The sequence below is a fragment of the Juglans microcarpa x Juglans regia genome, chromosome 1S (assembly GCF_004785595.1).
Source record: "Juglans microcarpa x Juglans regia isolate MS1-56 chromosome 1S, Jm3101_v1.0, whole genome shotgun sequence".
Lineage (NCBI taxonomy): Eukaryota > Viridiplantae > Streptophyta > Magnoliopsida > Fagales > Juglandaceae > Juglans > Juglans microcarpa x Juglans regia.
In genome coordinates, this window is record NC_054595.1 from 8,680,222 (window position 1) to 8,696,747 (window position 16,526).

Consider the following 16,526-nt stretch of genomic DNA (forward strand, 5'->3'; position numbering starts at 1 on the left):
CACTTGAAAAGGACCATAAATCCTTAGAGCAAGTTTTAAATTGTGGCACAAACAAACTGTCTTCTGCTTGTAAGGTTGGAGCCTAAAAGAAACCGATTCTCACACCTCAAAACTCCTCTCAGTTCTTCTTGTCAAATTCTCCTTTAACATTAGCACAAGTTGCTCTCTTGACTCTAACTGCAGATCCATTGTAATATTAGCAGTTGTTCCTAAAATGTAAGGCAACAACTTGGGTGGTAGATAAACACAGAGGGCATCAAAAGGAGAGATCCTAATGAAACAGTGACATGTAGTGTTATAACACCATTTTGCCATTGGAATCCACATACTTCATTCCTATGGCTTGTCATTGGTATAACATATCAAGTATGCCTCCAAAGACTTATTCAATACTTCAGTTTGCCCATCAGACTGTGGGTCATAGGTAGAGCTGAAATTGTGTGAATTTCCTTGCAACTGAAACAATTCCCTCCAAAAAGAACTTGTAAAAATTGGATCTCAATCCAAGACCATGGATTTAGGCATCTCATACAACTTGAATTGAAGACTCCAAAAAACAATACTTGGGCTACTTTGCTTGTTGTATAAGGATCAAAAAATGGAAAAAAAAAAACATGAGCAAATTTTGTTAGCCTATCCACCCTTGTGAACATCATTGTAAACCCATTTAAGAGAGGCAGTTCTTCAATGGAGTCCATGAAAATATCCAACCATGGAGAGTTGGGAATGAGAAATGGTTGCAATAGTCCAGCTGGATGGAGGGTCTCATGCTTGTTAGCTTGGCACACATCACATTCCTTGACAAACTTTTTAATGTCCTTATGCATTTCCTCCCAATAAAAGTCCAGCTTAGCTCTTTGCAGTGTTTTATGACACCCTACATGCCCAGCCTACTAACTATAATATATATGTTATAAAATCTTGGCTTTGAATGGAGAATTAGAAACCACAACTAACCTCCATTTTCTCAATAATAGACACTGATGCACTGTGTAATGCCTCAGACCTTCTAGACCCTGTTGAAGTGGATAATATATGACATTGAATGAGGGAGACATTTGATAGCTTTGTTTCAATTCCTCAATCCATAATGGTTGGAAATGTGATTAAAACTACAATAGTTGTTTCTTCCTCAGACTTCCTTGAGAGTGCATCATCAACCATATTATATTTCCCTCTTTTATAGTCAATGGTAAAATCATAACCCATCAACTTAGACAACCACTTCTATTGAGACTCAGTCCCTAGTTTTTGCTCCAATAAGTACTTCAAAGTCTGTTGATCAGCCTTAATTTTGAAGGATTGTCCCAATAAGCATGGTCTCCATTTGCTTACTGCAGACATAAAGGCCAGCAGCTCCTTTTCATATGTAGATAATGAAATCAAAATCATATTTCAGTATTTTTCTATACATGCTAGTGATCTCTATTGAAGATACAAGAAAAATATCAAAGAAGGAAATAATTTCCTAGAATAAGAGCAAGAAATCTGCCTAACTAATTGACAGGAAAACAGAAACTTCCTAAATAATATCTACCATAAATTACTCCACTAATACAATATCTCGATATCTACCACTAATTGCTCCATCTCCATATTTATCGGGATTTCCACACTCCCCCTCAAGTTGGATCATAAATGTTGATCATATCCAACTTGCAGAGGAAATCATTAAAACTTTGTCTGGATAGCCCTTTGGTGAAGATGTCTGATGTTTGCTCTTTTGTAGGAACATAAGTCATACAGATGGTTCATTCTTCAACCTTTTCCTTGATAAAATGTCTATCCACTTCTGTATGCTTGGTCTTGTCATGCTGAACTGGATTGAGAGAGATGCTTCTTGCTGCTTTGTTATCATAGTAGAGTTTGATAGGGAACTTTACTGTGACATGTAGTTCTTCCAAGAGTTTTCGTAACCATAATCCTTCACACATTCCTTGTGCAACTGCTCTAAACTCACTACTTTTGGCCACTACATTTTGTTTTTTGCTTCTCCAAGTTACCAAATTTTCCCATACAAAGGTACAGTACCATGTGGTGGACCTTCTATCCTCTGTTGAACCTGCCCAATCAACATCTGTGAAGACTTCTACTTCCTTGCTTTCACATTTTTTGAAGAATAGTCCTTTGCGCAGAGAACCCTTGAGATATTTGAGGATCTTGTGCATAGCTTCAGGTGTGTTTCCTTTGGTGAATGTATGTGTTGACTCACCACACTCATTGCGAATGCAATGTTAGGTCTGGTATGTGATAGATAGATTAGTTTGCCAACTAATCTCTGATATCTTTCTTTTTCAACAAGTCTTCCAAGTCTCCTATTCTTTTTCCTGCTTCGATGGGCGTGTCACTTGGTTTACAACCAAGCATGCCAGTTCTAGTTAGGAGATCAAGAACAAACTTGTGCTCAGAGACACTAATTCCCTTCTTTGATATGATTACTTCCATTCCTAAGAAGTACCTCATTTGTCCCAGGTCTTTTACTTAAAACTCAATGGATAAGACTTTGTTCAACCTCTCCATCTCCACTAGATAATCTCCGGTTAGGATTATATCATCGACATATAGAATTAGAATTTTTTTTCTTTCCATCTTTGGACTGTTGGGAAAACATAGTATGGTCTGATTGTCCCTGTCGATATCCTTGACCCTTTATCACCTTTGCAAATCTATCGAACCATGCTCTTGGAGACTGTTTAAGCCCATACAGGGATTTCTTGAGTTTACATACTCTATTTTCTTCACCCTTCTTACAAAAACCTGGTGGTAATGTCATGAAAACTTCTTCTAATTTGCCATTTAGAAATGCATTCTTAATATCAAGTTGTTGAAGTGGCCAATCCAAGTTGGTTACCAAAGACAAGAATACCCGAATTGTATTTAACTTTGCCACAGGTGCAAACGTCTCGGTGTAGTCAATGCCATGGGTTTGTGTACAGCCCTTTGCAACAAGATGTGCTTTGTACCGTTCTACTATCCCATCGGTTCTATATTTCACAGTGAAAATCCATTTGTAGCCCACTGGTTTCTTCCCTCTCAGCAAATTCATCACATCCCAAGTTTCATTTTGTTCCAAGGCTTGTATTTCTTCCATAACTGCCTCTCTCCATTTAGGAATCTCTAAGGCTTCCTAAATATTCTTTAAAATTTTTATACTATCAAGGTTAGAAGTAAAGGCATGACACCATGTAGACAAAATATTGTAAGACATGAATTTTGAAATAGGATAGAGAGTACATGACCGAGTTTGTTTCCTGAGAGCAATAGGTAAATCAATATCAGTAGGCTCAAATTTATTAGAGGAGAACTCATGACAATTTTGAGCTATTACCTGATCAGTAGGCTCAGATCAAGGATTGGAAAGAGACTCATGGTTGCTTGGAAAGTCACATCAAGGCTAATAAATATTATTATTATTATTATTATTATTTTGTGGTTGGATCATAGTATTTGTAGCCTTTTTAGGTAGGAGAATAGCCAATAAAAACACACTTAAGAGTTCTAGGGTCCAGTTTATTCCGATGGTGATCATGAACATGGACACAGACCGAACAACCAAACACTTTGAGAGATAAGACTTGAGCTGAGACGAGAGGTAGGAAAAATTTTCTGGAATTTGTTTAGAGGTGTTGCAAAAGAAAGGACATGGTTAGGCATTCTATTAAAGAGATATGTAGCTGTTAAGATGTCATCTCCCTAGAATATTTTTGGCTTGTTTGTAGTGAACATCAACGCACGAGCAACTTAAAGAATATGTCTATTTTTTCGTTCGGCAACCCCATTTTGTTGGGGGGTGTTGACACATGAACTTTGGTGAATTATCCCATGCTGTTGAAGATAATTTTCCATACTATTGAAATATTCTGTGCCATTATCAGTATGAAGAATTTGAATTTTTGTTTGGAACTGTGTTTGAATCATGGAATGGAAATTGATAAACACAAAATGAACTTTAGTTTTGCCTTTCAATAGGTAAACCTAACAAATGCCAGTATGATCATCAATAGAAGTAACAAACCATCTTGTGTAGGAACGATTAAGAGTATGAGAAAGTCCTCATAAATCATTATGAATCATAGTGAACGGTTTGGATGGTTTGTTGGATTTTGAGAAAGAAGTGTGCTGATGTTTAGCAAGTTCATAAATTTCACATTGAAAACCAAGAGATATTTTATTTGAACAAATGGAAGGAAATAAAAGTCTCAAATACTGAAAATTGGGATGACCTATTCTAAAATGCCATAACAAAAGTTCACTATACTTAGGAATAGATGTAGAATCACAAATAGCAATTTGACGTTGCTAGCTCACATTAGCCTCCTCAAAGTAGGAGAGCCCCTCACACTCCTTAGCATTGCCAATCGTCTTCCCCAATGATAGGTCCTAAAAAACATAATGAGAAGGAAGAAATTTAGCCAAGCAAATGGAATTTTTTGTCAACTGGCTAATAGATAACAGATTGCATGATAAATTAGGGACATGAAGAATAGATTCTAGTATTATAGAGTCAGAGATTTAGATACTCCCTTTGTCTGCAACATATGAGAGCGAGCCATCTGCAATTTTAACTTTTAGATTTCTAGCACAAAGTGAGTATGAGGAGAAAAGATAATAAGAATCAGTCATATGATCAGAATTACCAGAATCAATAATCCAAGGAACTTTGTGCTGAGAGGTGGCACTTAAGGCTTTTAAAAAATTACCTCTGAGTGCTAAAGAACCAAAAGGGACACTTGTGGAGGACTGACTCGATGCATAAAGGGTAGAAATCATTTTATAGAGTTGCTCCAACTGTTCAGCGTTAAATGCATTGCTTGGAGTGGGATTTTTGCTCTTTTCCCCTTGAGGTTGCTTGGCTTGATGATCAATAGTAGCTTGGTAGGCACAATTTCGGCTATTCTGCCTTGGTTTCCAATAAGATAGTTTCCTGTGTATCTCCCAACATATGTCTTTTGTGTGTCCTGATTTTCAGCAATGCTCACACCAAGGACGCCCTTTTCTTTTTTTTTTTTTTAGGACAAAACCTCATCATTTATTCATAATAACCTCACTTATGGTGGAGGAATAACATGGAATAATAAAGGACCAATATTACAAAGGACACAAATAAAGAATTCAAGGACTACATTATATTAAACTAGTCTCAAATAAGACACCCCAACTTTATCTAGCTTGAACGATCCCTTCATTGTCTAAGGTAGTTCCTACCATGTAAACCAAGTAGTTGAAATTCCTTTAGAACCCATTTTGGCTAAACCATCTGCAACCGCATTGTTCTCCCTATAAGAGTGGATAATCTGATATGAGAAGTCGTCTAAGAGTACTTTAACTTCTTCCCAAAAATCCTCAAGGTACCATAAACACATTGATTCCGTTGCACCCATTGAACCTAATCTAGTAAGAGTGTCCCGAGACACCAAGGCAGCCATTTCAGGTTCAATATGTCTAGCAGAGACAATCCCCTTCAGCATTACCTTACACCTATTTTCTTCTCGCCTCACCTCCGAGAAGACTTCACGTGTTGAAGGCAGGGACATTGGCTAAGAATTCTTCTGCGAACGTCATCCAAGTCTTGGTTAAGACCTGCAAGAAATTAAAAAACTCTTTCATTTTCAAGTCGCTTCTTGTATCGCACACTATCGCTAGTGCTCCCATTCTTCTTCGAAGCTCAAACGAGTTCTTGCCAGAGGGTTGTCATCTCCATGTAATAATATGTGACCTCCCTCTCCCCTTGCTTCATCTGCCATAGCCTCTTAGGCTACGTTTGATTGCAGGACTCAGCTGAGCTCAGTCTAATTTTAAACTGGGTCTAATATCCAAACACCTAACTTTCAAATTACTAAACTCATCTCAACTCAAAACCTTCTTACACGTGGGACCCACAACCTTTTTTAACTTCCCATAGAATTTACAAGCCAAGTAGTCACCATTGAATTTTCTGACTTCTACTTTTTTAGGGAGGAAGCATTGGTTGAGGCTAGACTTTTTGTCTCGCCGGTAAGGTATTGCCTTCGATTATGAGCTCAATCGATTGGGCCCATTCACAAAAATTCTTCCCATTTAGCTTCTCCACCGTGAGTTGAAAGGATGAATTATCAAGTCCAATTGAACCCATGGTGGAGATAGCTTCTATTTTACTATCGTGAGTTTCATAAGTCATCGACTATTTATAGTTAACAGCTGTTTCCATCATTGATAGCTAGGTTTAGAAAAAAAAAAAAAACACTAACTCTGATACCATGAAATCAGAATCATATTTCAATATTTTTTTGTACATGCTAGTGATCTTATTTAAGATACAAGAGAAATATCAAAAAAGTAAAAAATTTCCTAAAATAAGAGCTGGGTTGCTTCTTCAAGACAACCCTTTTTAATTCCATAAAGGCTTGGGTTGCTTCTTCAGTCCAGAGGAATGAGTTTTTCAACAACATAGTTAATGGGGCTGCTATGAACCCATAATGCTTTATGAATTTCCTATAATAGCCTGTAAGGCTTAAAACTCCTCTCAGTGCTTTCAAAAAAGTAGGAATAGGCCATTTCAACATTGAGACAATTTTCGATGGGCCTGCTTTCACCCCACTACCTAAGATAACATGGCCCAAATACTCAATTTCTTCAACTCATTTACACTTAGACATTTTAGCATATAAACTATGCCTCTTCAACACCTCCAATACTGACCTGAGATGTCCCTCATGCTCGATCAAGTCTTTGCTATAAACCATAATTTCATCATAGAAGACTAGCACAAATATTCTTAAGAAAGACTTTGAATACATCATTTAAGTAGTCTTGGAAAGTATTAGGGGTATTGGTAAGGCCAAAAGACATTATTAAAAACTCATAGTGCCCTAATTTGATGATAACCAAATCTCAAATCCAACTTAAAAAATACCTTGGCTCCAAACAACTTATCAAGCAACTCATCAATGATAGGTATGAGAAATTCTTCCTTGATGGTTTCTTGATTAAGTACACGGTAATCTACACACATTCCTCAACTTCCATCAACCTTTTTTTATCAATAAAATTGGTGAAGAAAAGGGCTTTGTCTAGGTCTCACTACCCTAGCTTCAGCAAATCTTGAATAATCTTTTCAATTTCTTTTTTCTTGTAGTGTAGTTATCTATATGGTTTGACTGACACTAGAGTAGCTCCCTCCTTCAAGGGAATATGATGATCAAAAGTCCTCATTGGAGGTAACCCCACTGGCTCCCCAAAAACCTCCTTAAACTCATCAATTACATCAATCACTTTCTTCACATGACTTTCAGGTTGTTATCCCTGTTCCCATGATACCAATTGCAAAATCCAACCATGTCTTATTGTTAAAGAGGACTCCAAATAATTTTTCTCAATTTGTGTATTCCAATTATCATAATTTAACCCTTGTAGGGTCACCTTGGATTGCCTCACCATAAAACTCATGGACATACTTGTAAAGTCCCTATTAATGGGCCCTAAGGTCTTTAACCACTGAACCCCAAGCACAATATCACAACCCCCTAAGGTCAAAACAAGAAAATGAACTATGAATCTTGAGCCCTAGATCTTAACCACTTCTTCACATCTTCCCTTACTCAAGACCTTGTCTCTATTAGCCATTTTCACTTGCAAACTCGTGTCACTATGGATTTTAAGTTTGGCTACTTGATCTACTAGTAGATCCAGGAAGTTATGAGTACTTGAGTCCACTAAAATCTCCACTAAACATGCCCCAAATTTTCCAAGCAATCTCATGACACTATTGTTAGGACACCCTATGATCGCATGAATAGAAATCGCCAAGCTCTCCTCCTCAATCCCTGACTTTTCCATCGAAGTGTTGAACTCTTGACTGACCTCCTCAGTTTCTGCACCTTCCACTACCACATCCTCAACTTGCACCAAATAGACCTTTAGATTCTTACACACATGTGCTTGATTCCATTTTTCCTCACAGTGCTAACAAATGCCTTTTCTCCTATTTTCTTCCATCTAAGAAGAAAAAAAAAATCTTTTTAACTAGAAGGTTTGGATTTTGTATTCCATTTCCTTCCAACACTGCCTCATAAAACCCCTTCTCAATGTTTGCCCCCATATTCCTCCATGACCTCCTAGATGTCAGCAAATACTCCTCTTGGATTTTTGCCAATCCAAAAGCTACATTGAGGTTGATAGGATTGAGCATTCATATGGGCAAACCAATCTCATCATTTAAACTACTCAAAAAATAGCTCAATTTATGCCTCTTCGACAGCCTTTAAGTCTATTAGAGATACCCTCAAATTGGGCCTTGTAAACAGCCACTAAAGATGTTAGCTTAAGGCGAGTTAGAGCCTCCATAGGATCATCATAAACTATTGGCCTATATCTAGTTTGTAAGGCCCTCACAGATGAGTCTCATCCATTAAAAATTCCACAATTCATGACATCTTGGTACCATATCAATGCCTCTCATTCCATGTGATATGAGGACATCAAAAGCCTCTAGTTTGAAGGTGTTTGATGGAATTTAAAATACTGGGTGGTTTTGAAAATCCACACAGCATGTTTACTCCCATCAAAATGGGGAAAATCCAGTCTCACTCCTCAAGGTACAAAGAACCATTCATCATTATTCGCCACTCTAGTCTCTAAACAACCCTCTCCAGAAGGAGTTACTTGAAGATTCTTGACTAAGGTTCTGATCATGTCAGTGAGCTTTTCTAACCTATCATTAATGTCATGCATAGCATGTTGATGATCATCTAGTTGCTTTTGGAAAGCTTCTTGTTGTTTTTGGGAACCTTCTTAGTTCAGAGCTACTCGTGTACCTTCTGCCGTGAGAGGATTGGCCTCTCTGACACCGCTTGTCACTTGCTTCCTTCAATTATAACAAGACACAAGTAGAAATAACATAGGAAAATAATGTAAGAACTTAGAACAAGAATGGAAAGAAACCCAAAAACTCAATTCTTTATTCTAGGAAGAGATTTTTGAGGAATCTTTGACCTCCAAACGAACTTCAATCTTAAGAATTCTGAACAACAACTAGTTTAAAGTTTTCTAGCTTTTATACAAGTTCTATGACAAAGTAAGTTAACACAGTTGTTTTAATAACATCTAATGCTAATACTTAGCATGTAATTCTTCTTCCCACGACGATCCTTTTGATCTTAAAAAATGCACGGCATCATTTAAGTCCCTAATGCATCGTTTCGACCTTCATTACGTTAATATTGTTGATCTTCCAAATGCACCGCATCACTTAAAACCCCCAACGTATAGTTTCACTCTTCATTCCATTTATATAGTTGCCCAGCCCATCTCATCTCAGACCATCATCTACTTCTTAGATTTTCCACCTTACATATAAATTATATTTAACTCAGTTTAAATTTGTGAAAAACTCGTATAAGTTTGACTTAGCTCGTTTGAAGTTGTTTTAAAATTTGTAATACATATGTTATATATATATATATATAAATATATATGTACATGTTATATTTATATATAAATATATATGTACATGTTAAATTTTCTACATGTTAGATGTCTTTTATATATTTAATTATGTACTATCATACCATAAGTTAAAAAGTGACCAAAAGTCCAAGGGTGGAGTACACTTGCCAAGATCGAGAGAAGAATTAGTAAAAAATATATTTTCATCGTCTTCTTCCTTAACCCATTTTTCTTTATTTTTTTCAACCACGCATCTTCAATTGGTCATAACTTATTCATTTTAAATCCAAATACAATGTATGATATGTAAATGTAAAGCTTATGAACCCAGCTTTCTAACCATATAAAATATGTTTTGATAAAAATAACATATGGTTGGTTGGAATTAGGCTCAAAGTGTTAGTGCTAACATTAATTTTAAAATTAAGGTTTCGGACTTCTCCCTTTACATGCAACGAAATTTCATTAAATTGAAGGGACATGTTTTTTACATTATAAAGAATATTTTCATGTAGAGAATTTGATCTTAAACATGTCATAGCATAACCTCAAATGAAAAATAAAAAAACTCAAACAATCATGGCATATCATCAATTACATACTTTTAGACTCATTCCAAAGCATCAAACATGTAATCATATTTATATGGGAAAAAAGCATAGACTTTGATACCAATGTTATATAAGGTTAATTTGACTTATCTCAAGCAATACAGAATTTCCACTAGCCTAAATCTTTACTCGTCTTACCGGTCACGACAAATTATTGTGATTGTACCTTTACGTAAATTAGAAGACTACTAGAGTCTCTTAAATAATTTCACACGTAAAGATCAAGAGCATAAGATGGTTGCTCTAGGAAAATGTAAAGAGAGATGAGAGGTCTTTGTTTGTACATTCACTTCTAAAAACTAGCATGCACAACTCTCCTTGCTATAAATCTCCTTAAAATTACAGGAGTGGTTAAATAACTTTCCTAAAAGCTATTTAACTACTTGTGTTAGGGAGTTAATTAACTTCTTGAAACTTCTCCACCCATGTGGACACTACCTCTATCATGGGGGTTTCCCATTTATTTAGTAACAATTTGCAAATGAATAAAAAAGAAGGGGAAGACATCTCACTAAAAGATAGGAACTCGGTTGTTGTCCAAGTGATACAGAGATGTTGATTTCCTTACCACTGGCTCTCATGCCTGAGTCTCTGATTTAGTATAGTAATTAGATGGGCACTAAGCTGCTCTAGGTACTAACCTATTTCCTAATTTAAAAAAAAAAAAAAACAATGATGATTGTATATAAACCTTACACAAGAAAGTTTATCTACTAATATAATTTAATGTGGTCTATCATACTATAAAATTCCTTTTTTTGTAAAGTAAATCTGGCATATTACATTAAGTTACGTCAGTATATAAATTTCATTATATAATATGAGTAGATCTAACATTTATTATCTTTAAATATTGTAATAGGTTATTAAGTGTTGGCAAAATATAGATCCACATTTCCATATCCTATGATAAGATGCTTATGTCAATTAAAATATATAAAAAAAAAAATTAATTAAATAGCATGTAGAGATATGATCGTAGTACGACGTCATCTTGACTACCTATTAATTTTTCTTTTATATTTTATCCCACGGTTAAGAGTATCCACCGCAAGACAGCAAATTAAACGGTTACTCAACTAACAAACCAATGCGCTTTCAACGGCCTCTATATGGTGTCCAATTTAGAATTTGTTACCTCTAGATTCCACGACCTTCTCATGCACCACTATTAGTGGATACCTAACAACAAGGAAAACAAGGGAGAGGCTTTCGTCTTCATCTTCGTCTTCAATGGAGGAAAGGAAAGGGGATGCTAGAGTATACGTCATCTCATTCATGTTCTTTGCCTGCATAGTAACAGGAGGAATTCTCCTTTTTCTCTACATTTTCGTCCCACAAACAGACTCTGCATCTTGGTATCCAATTGTGGGAATGATAATGGTTGGAATCCCATGGGCCTTTTGGCTTTTCACTTATTTATATAGATGCATCAAAACCAGCACCGACCCACAACTGAATGAGCAGGATAGCAGTCATGGACCAATCCCACCCGTAGGTGGTGCAACAAACACAGACAATTCACGGAGCCTAGAGTCCCCGCTTAACTCTCCTTGTGGTTGCGGCCAACGTCGTGTGCATTTTGGGGCAGTCGTTGTGTTGGGAAATGAGGACAATAGTGCCCATGATACAGGACGTGATGTCCCGGAATCAAACCGTGCAACCGATTTGCAAGGTGCAACGGATGAAGCTGAAAAGCTTCCGGTAAATGGATCTAGGGAAAGCGAAACGCCATTAACAGTGTCTGTTCCGTATTAATCAATATGATTCGTGCATTTAAGGTACGACAAAGTGCAAGTTAGTGATTATGCATGAACATTTGCCGCGACATTTTGTTTTTAATGGAAGTCATGGACATCAGATGATGCATTTCCATATAGAGAAATGGCGGCCTTGTACTTGTTTTGCCACATTACCTCTTTTACTTTAGAGGGATTGACACTCTTATGGAAACAAATTCTTTAGGGGATGACCGGAAAAATGTACTTTCTCCTATAAATACTACTTTTTGTGGGGAATCAAGTACTTGGTCTAACGCTGAGTTGTGTGTTTTGCTAAGAAAGTGATGTAAGTTTTAGAAGTAAAGTTAATGCATGTAGAATGAGAACTAGGGAAAGGAAGGATCAAAATATTTAATTTGTTGTGGGTATATGACAGAGGTCTGCTTTTTTCTATCGTATACATAATACACATAGTCAAGTTCGATTATTTTGAGTTCAACATTGACTAGTTTTTCAAATAATTTATTGAAAAATGTTGAACTGCTTTAATCCAATCTAGTCAAGAAACACTAGCAACTCAAGCAAAACTTTTCGAGAAATTCTATTTGCAATCCCCATGTGCAAACCCTTCATTAAATGAAAAAAATACTATTTTGATAAGGATATTATTGTAATTTTGAAAAAATTTAAAGATAAAATTAATTAAGCTTGCAATACAGTCCCCGAATGGGGGCTGCACGTAGCATCGCTCAAACTTTTCAAATGATGATAATGGAGGTACGTATATTGATAAGATGTAAAATTATATATGCAATTTGTTGCTTGATGTACGTATCAAGGAATCGCGTGTGCTTAAATACTACTCCCAAAGATGTAAAAATAAAAAATAAAAAATAAAAGGAAAGAATGATGAAAGTGATAATTTTGCTAAATTTATTAACAAATTTATTACAAGATTGATGTACACCTTATCATAATTGGGATGATGGTAAAATAACAATGGTGTACATAGTTGTAGAATTTTCCTTTCGGGAATCACTCCCAAACAATTAAAACATTATAATTTACCCCCTTTTCACCTCAAAAGACAAAATATCCCAGAAATCTAAGAAATGACAAAATACACTTATCAAGACAAAAATATAACTTTAAATAATTTTTTAATTAGAATAATTCTTAATAAAAAAATATACATATTCACACTTTAAGACTTAAAAAAAAAATTCACGTTTTGCTACAAAAACATTTCATTTTTTTTTTAATTTTTAAGGTTTCCATAATTTTTTTATTGAAAGTATTTATGTCAAATTTGTATGGAAATTAAATTCTTTTATTGAAAGTATTTATGTCAAATTTGTATGGAAGAATTACATTGTATTTTTTAATTGTTGGATGTGATTACAAAAATTTATTGTTTTAGAGAGTGATTTTAAATTGGAAAGTAGTTTTAGATGGTTTGTGTGTATTTATTATATTTTAAGGCCTATAATCGCCCAATACAAAATAAATTGTCTCAAACATAATAACCATAGCAAACGTAAATACCTTAGAAAGTAAATACTTGCTCTTGCTCTAGGCTGTTGGGCTCTTGCTAAACTCTTCCCAAGTAGATTGCATCAATTTTTACATTGATTGTGGGTTCAAGGGATTTCATTCCCACGGGTTCATAACATAAGCCACGGCTCGATGAAATATATTTATCGTACGGATATTCTTCTAACTGATCCTCCTCTTCTTTTACCCTCGTAAATCTACCCCTTTACCAAGTCAAGTGATTATATGTGAATTTTAAACTCCCCAAATGTTTTGAACACATGGAAAACTACAATAGATTAAACATTTTGTGATGATTTAGAATTTGTGATGGCCATAAAATCATCCCCAAATACATTATTTCGCAACGGTTTCATTTAATTAGGATATTATTTCAAAAATGTTCGGACGTGTATGATTCACATTTAAACTACACTTTTTCTGACAGTCACACATGCACATGTAATTGGTGTTTTATTTGAACGTCAATGATTCGTCGTTACAAGATGTTCAAATGTATCTTTTGAAACGTTCAAACATAATACATCATAAGTTAGAATGTATATTTATACGTTTGAATAGTATTGGACTATATTTGAATGTGAATGGATGTACGTGCCAATGTAATATTTTAAAGTATATTGTTTGGCTTAAAACATTCTAAGTACGTCATGAGCGACATGCGAAATAGCATGCTCTATCGTATATATGCACGATGTGCATAGCGTTAGAACGTATGATCTTGCTTTGAAATTTTAAATTTAAGTATTTGAACATGTTGTAAGACCAAAACAAGGAACATGCTATTGAAACATACTATATTTAGAAGGAAAATAAATATTTAGAACAAAGAGAGGAACAAAATATATAAATAGAAACAACTGATATTGTCCATTATATTAAAGAGCATAACATTTTAAGACATAAAAGTATATATACAAAAGTCCAAAATTAGAATACACAGGTCAGTAGTTATTGCTCGTACAGTCGTGAAATTCATCTGCCAACATATTGACCTTATCATTTAGGATTATACTAAATGACGGCCAAATGAGGATATCTTATCCTCTAATGATGTTCAGAGAGGCCCAATATGTGCATCAAACTGTCCATCAATGTGTGCAGTTATCTCCAACATCATTGAATCAACCTAAGCGCGTGTCCCCTGTAGCGCCAGCTTGCAGCTCCCTACCAGTCTAGCCGTGGGGATCAATACGAATCTCAAATTGGATGGATGGTACAAGATCTGATGTAGGTCCAACCTCATGCCGAGCATCGGCCTTGGCTTGTCCAAGGCTGCACCTATGTGATGTCACGTCAGATGAGCTAATTTGCTTGACTAGCCACTCCTAAACTTGGGATGTCACTCTTCACTGCAATAGCAACCGAGTAATGATTAGCCAATATGGAAGATTTTTGGTGAAGATAACATTGGATTCATAATGGATCATCACAAATATTCATAAAGACAAGCTAATAGGATCTCTCCGTGCCAACCAGTGAAGGAATTGCACATGTGCCCCATTGAAGGTTTACATCCCACTGGGTCTTTGTTTGTTGCAACTAATAGTTGCAATATCCTAGAAAATGAGAGTAATGTGTTCTAGTGTAATGAATTATAAGTCTCGAACGGTGTGCGATATCTTCCTGTGAGAGTCCAAAAGTCCTCATCATGGTCATCATTCTGACCAACAGTTTCAGCGTTGTTTGACAATGCACCATCTATGTCTGTCGGCTCGTCCTCAATAGGAGCAACACTAGTAGAATTCCCAACATCCAGTGCTTGCTCGGCCTGAACCATGGAAGATGAGGTCTTGGATACTCGAGGATTTGCAATAGCTCAGCAAAGACATTTATCGATACCTTATACTGAACACCCAGTACAAATATGGTATGCTTATCTGCGGAATATGGCATGTCCCACATCTGAATATAGAAATCCTGAACCATATTTGGATAAATCTTCCCCTTGCATGCGATATATAGGTCCACCTTTTGTCAATGAATATGGACCTCAGAGTTCTGTCTTCCCATGTAACAGACTTAAACTTGTCTATTTTAATCTCACGCTCTACCATAATGGTTCGAACCCTGAGCCTTGTAGGGTTCCTTTCCTACAACGTTTCCATGTTGTTAATTGAGAATTATAAATATCCTAGCAGAAAAACACACATAGCTTTAGCTATAGAAAGTTTCACACAATAACGTAGATGTTTCATCAATCTCTAATAACAACACCAATACCAATCTTTTGATTATCAACATTGATGGCTACATCCCAATTTGCTTTAACCCAATTTGGTGGAGGGCCTCCCCACTGTCGTGTCTGAGATTGTGTTATCCCCTGTTGAGTTCTTATAGTCTCCATAGCAGCTTTATAAGTAGAACATTCATTTACAGTATTACTATATAGAACAGCGGGATCTTGGAAGGAACCTTAAAAAATCAGTTTGTTTCTTCTCAACCAAATTGATCTAGCAATAACAGCAAATAAAACCAAATCGTGTGATATTAGTCTCTCCATCATCTGAACAAAGATTTTATCAAAAGCCAGATTTGTGATAGCTACTTTCTGGAAAGCCTTATCTCCTAGTAACCACACATCTTGTGCTGAGGGATAGGACCATAGGAAATGGCCTGGAGATTCAACCTCCTGTAAACAGATGGAACAAGCAGCTTTTGTAACCACATTTCTCTTAAATAAATTTAATTTAGTGGGAAGAGAATCAACACAAGCATGCCACATGAAGACTTTCACTGCATTTATTATTTTCAAAGACCTTTTATTCCATAGATACTGAGGCACAGACTGTTGTGAAGATTCCCCTCTACTGCTCTGCAAAAGCCGCATACATAGGTGGTAAGCACTTGATAGTCTGAACTATATCATCATGATGATTAAAAATAGCTTGAATTAGATCCATATTCCACCAGCCAACCCTTGTGTCAATCAGTTATATAACTAGAGCATTTTCAGATAATATACTCATTGGAGATTGAATTCCATTTGTTTTAGTTTGTGGGAACCACTTATCTTTCCAAATGTGGACTTGCTAACTATCACCAATTCTCCATACCATTTCTTCATTCAGTAAATGTGTTGCATGCCAGATACTTCTCCAAATGTATGAAGACTTTTATCCCAATGTAGCAGCAAGAACATATGAGTGTGAGAAGTATTTGGCTTTGAAAATTTTACTTAAAAGGGAGTTTGGAGAATTTAACATTCTCCATGCTT

The 16,526-nt window shown here is 35.8% G+C and overlaps 1 protein-coding gene across 1 annotated transcript; it reads left to right on the forward strand.

The window, feature by feature from the left end:
* The first annotated feature begins 11,267 nt into the window (after window positions 1-11,267).
* LOC121247281 lies at window positions 11,268-11,792 on the forward strand. The gene has a single exon (XM_041145653.1). The coding sequence runs from the start codon at window positions 11,268-11,270 to the stop codon at window positions 11,790-11,792; it is 525 nt and encodes a 174-aa protein (XP_041001587.1).
* The last annotated feature ends 4,734 nt before the right edge of the window (window positions 11,793-16,526 follow it).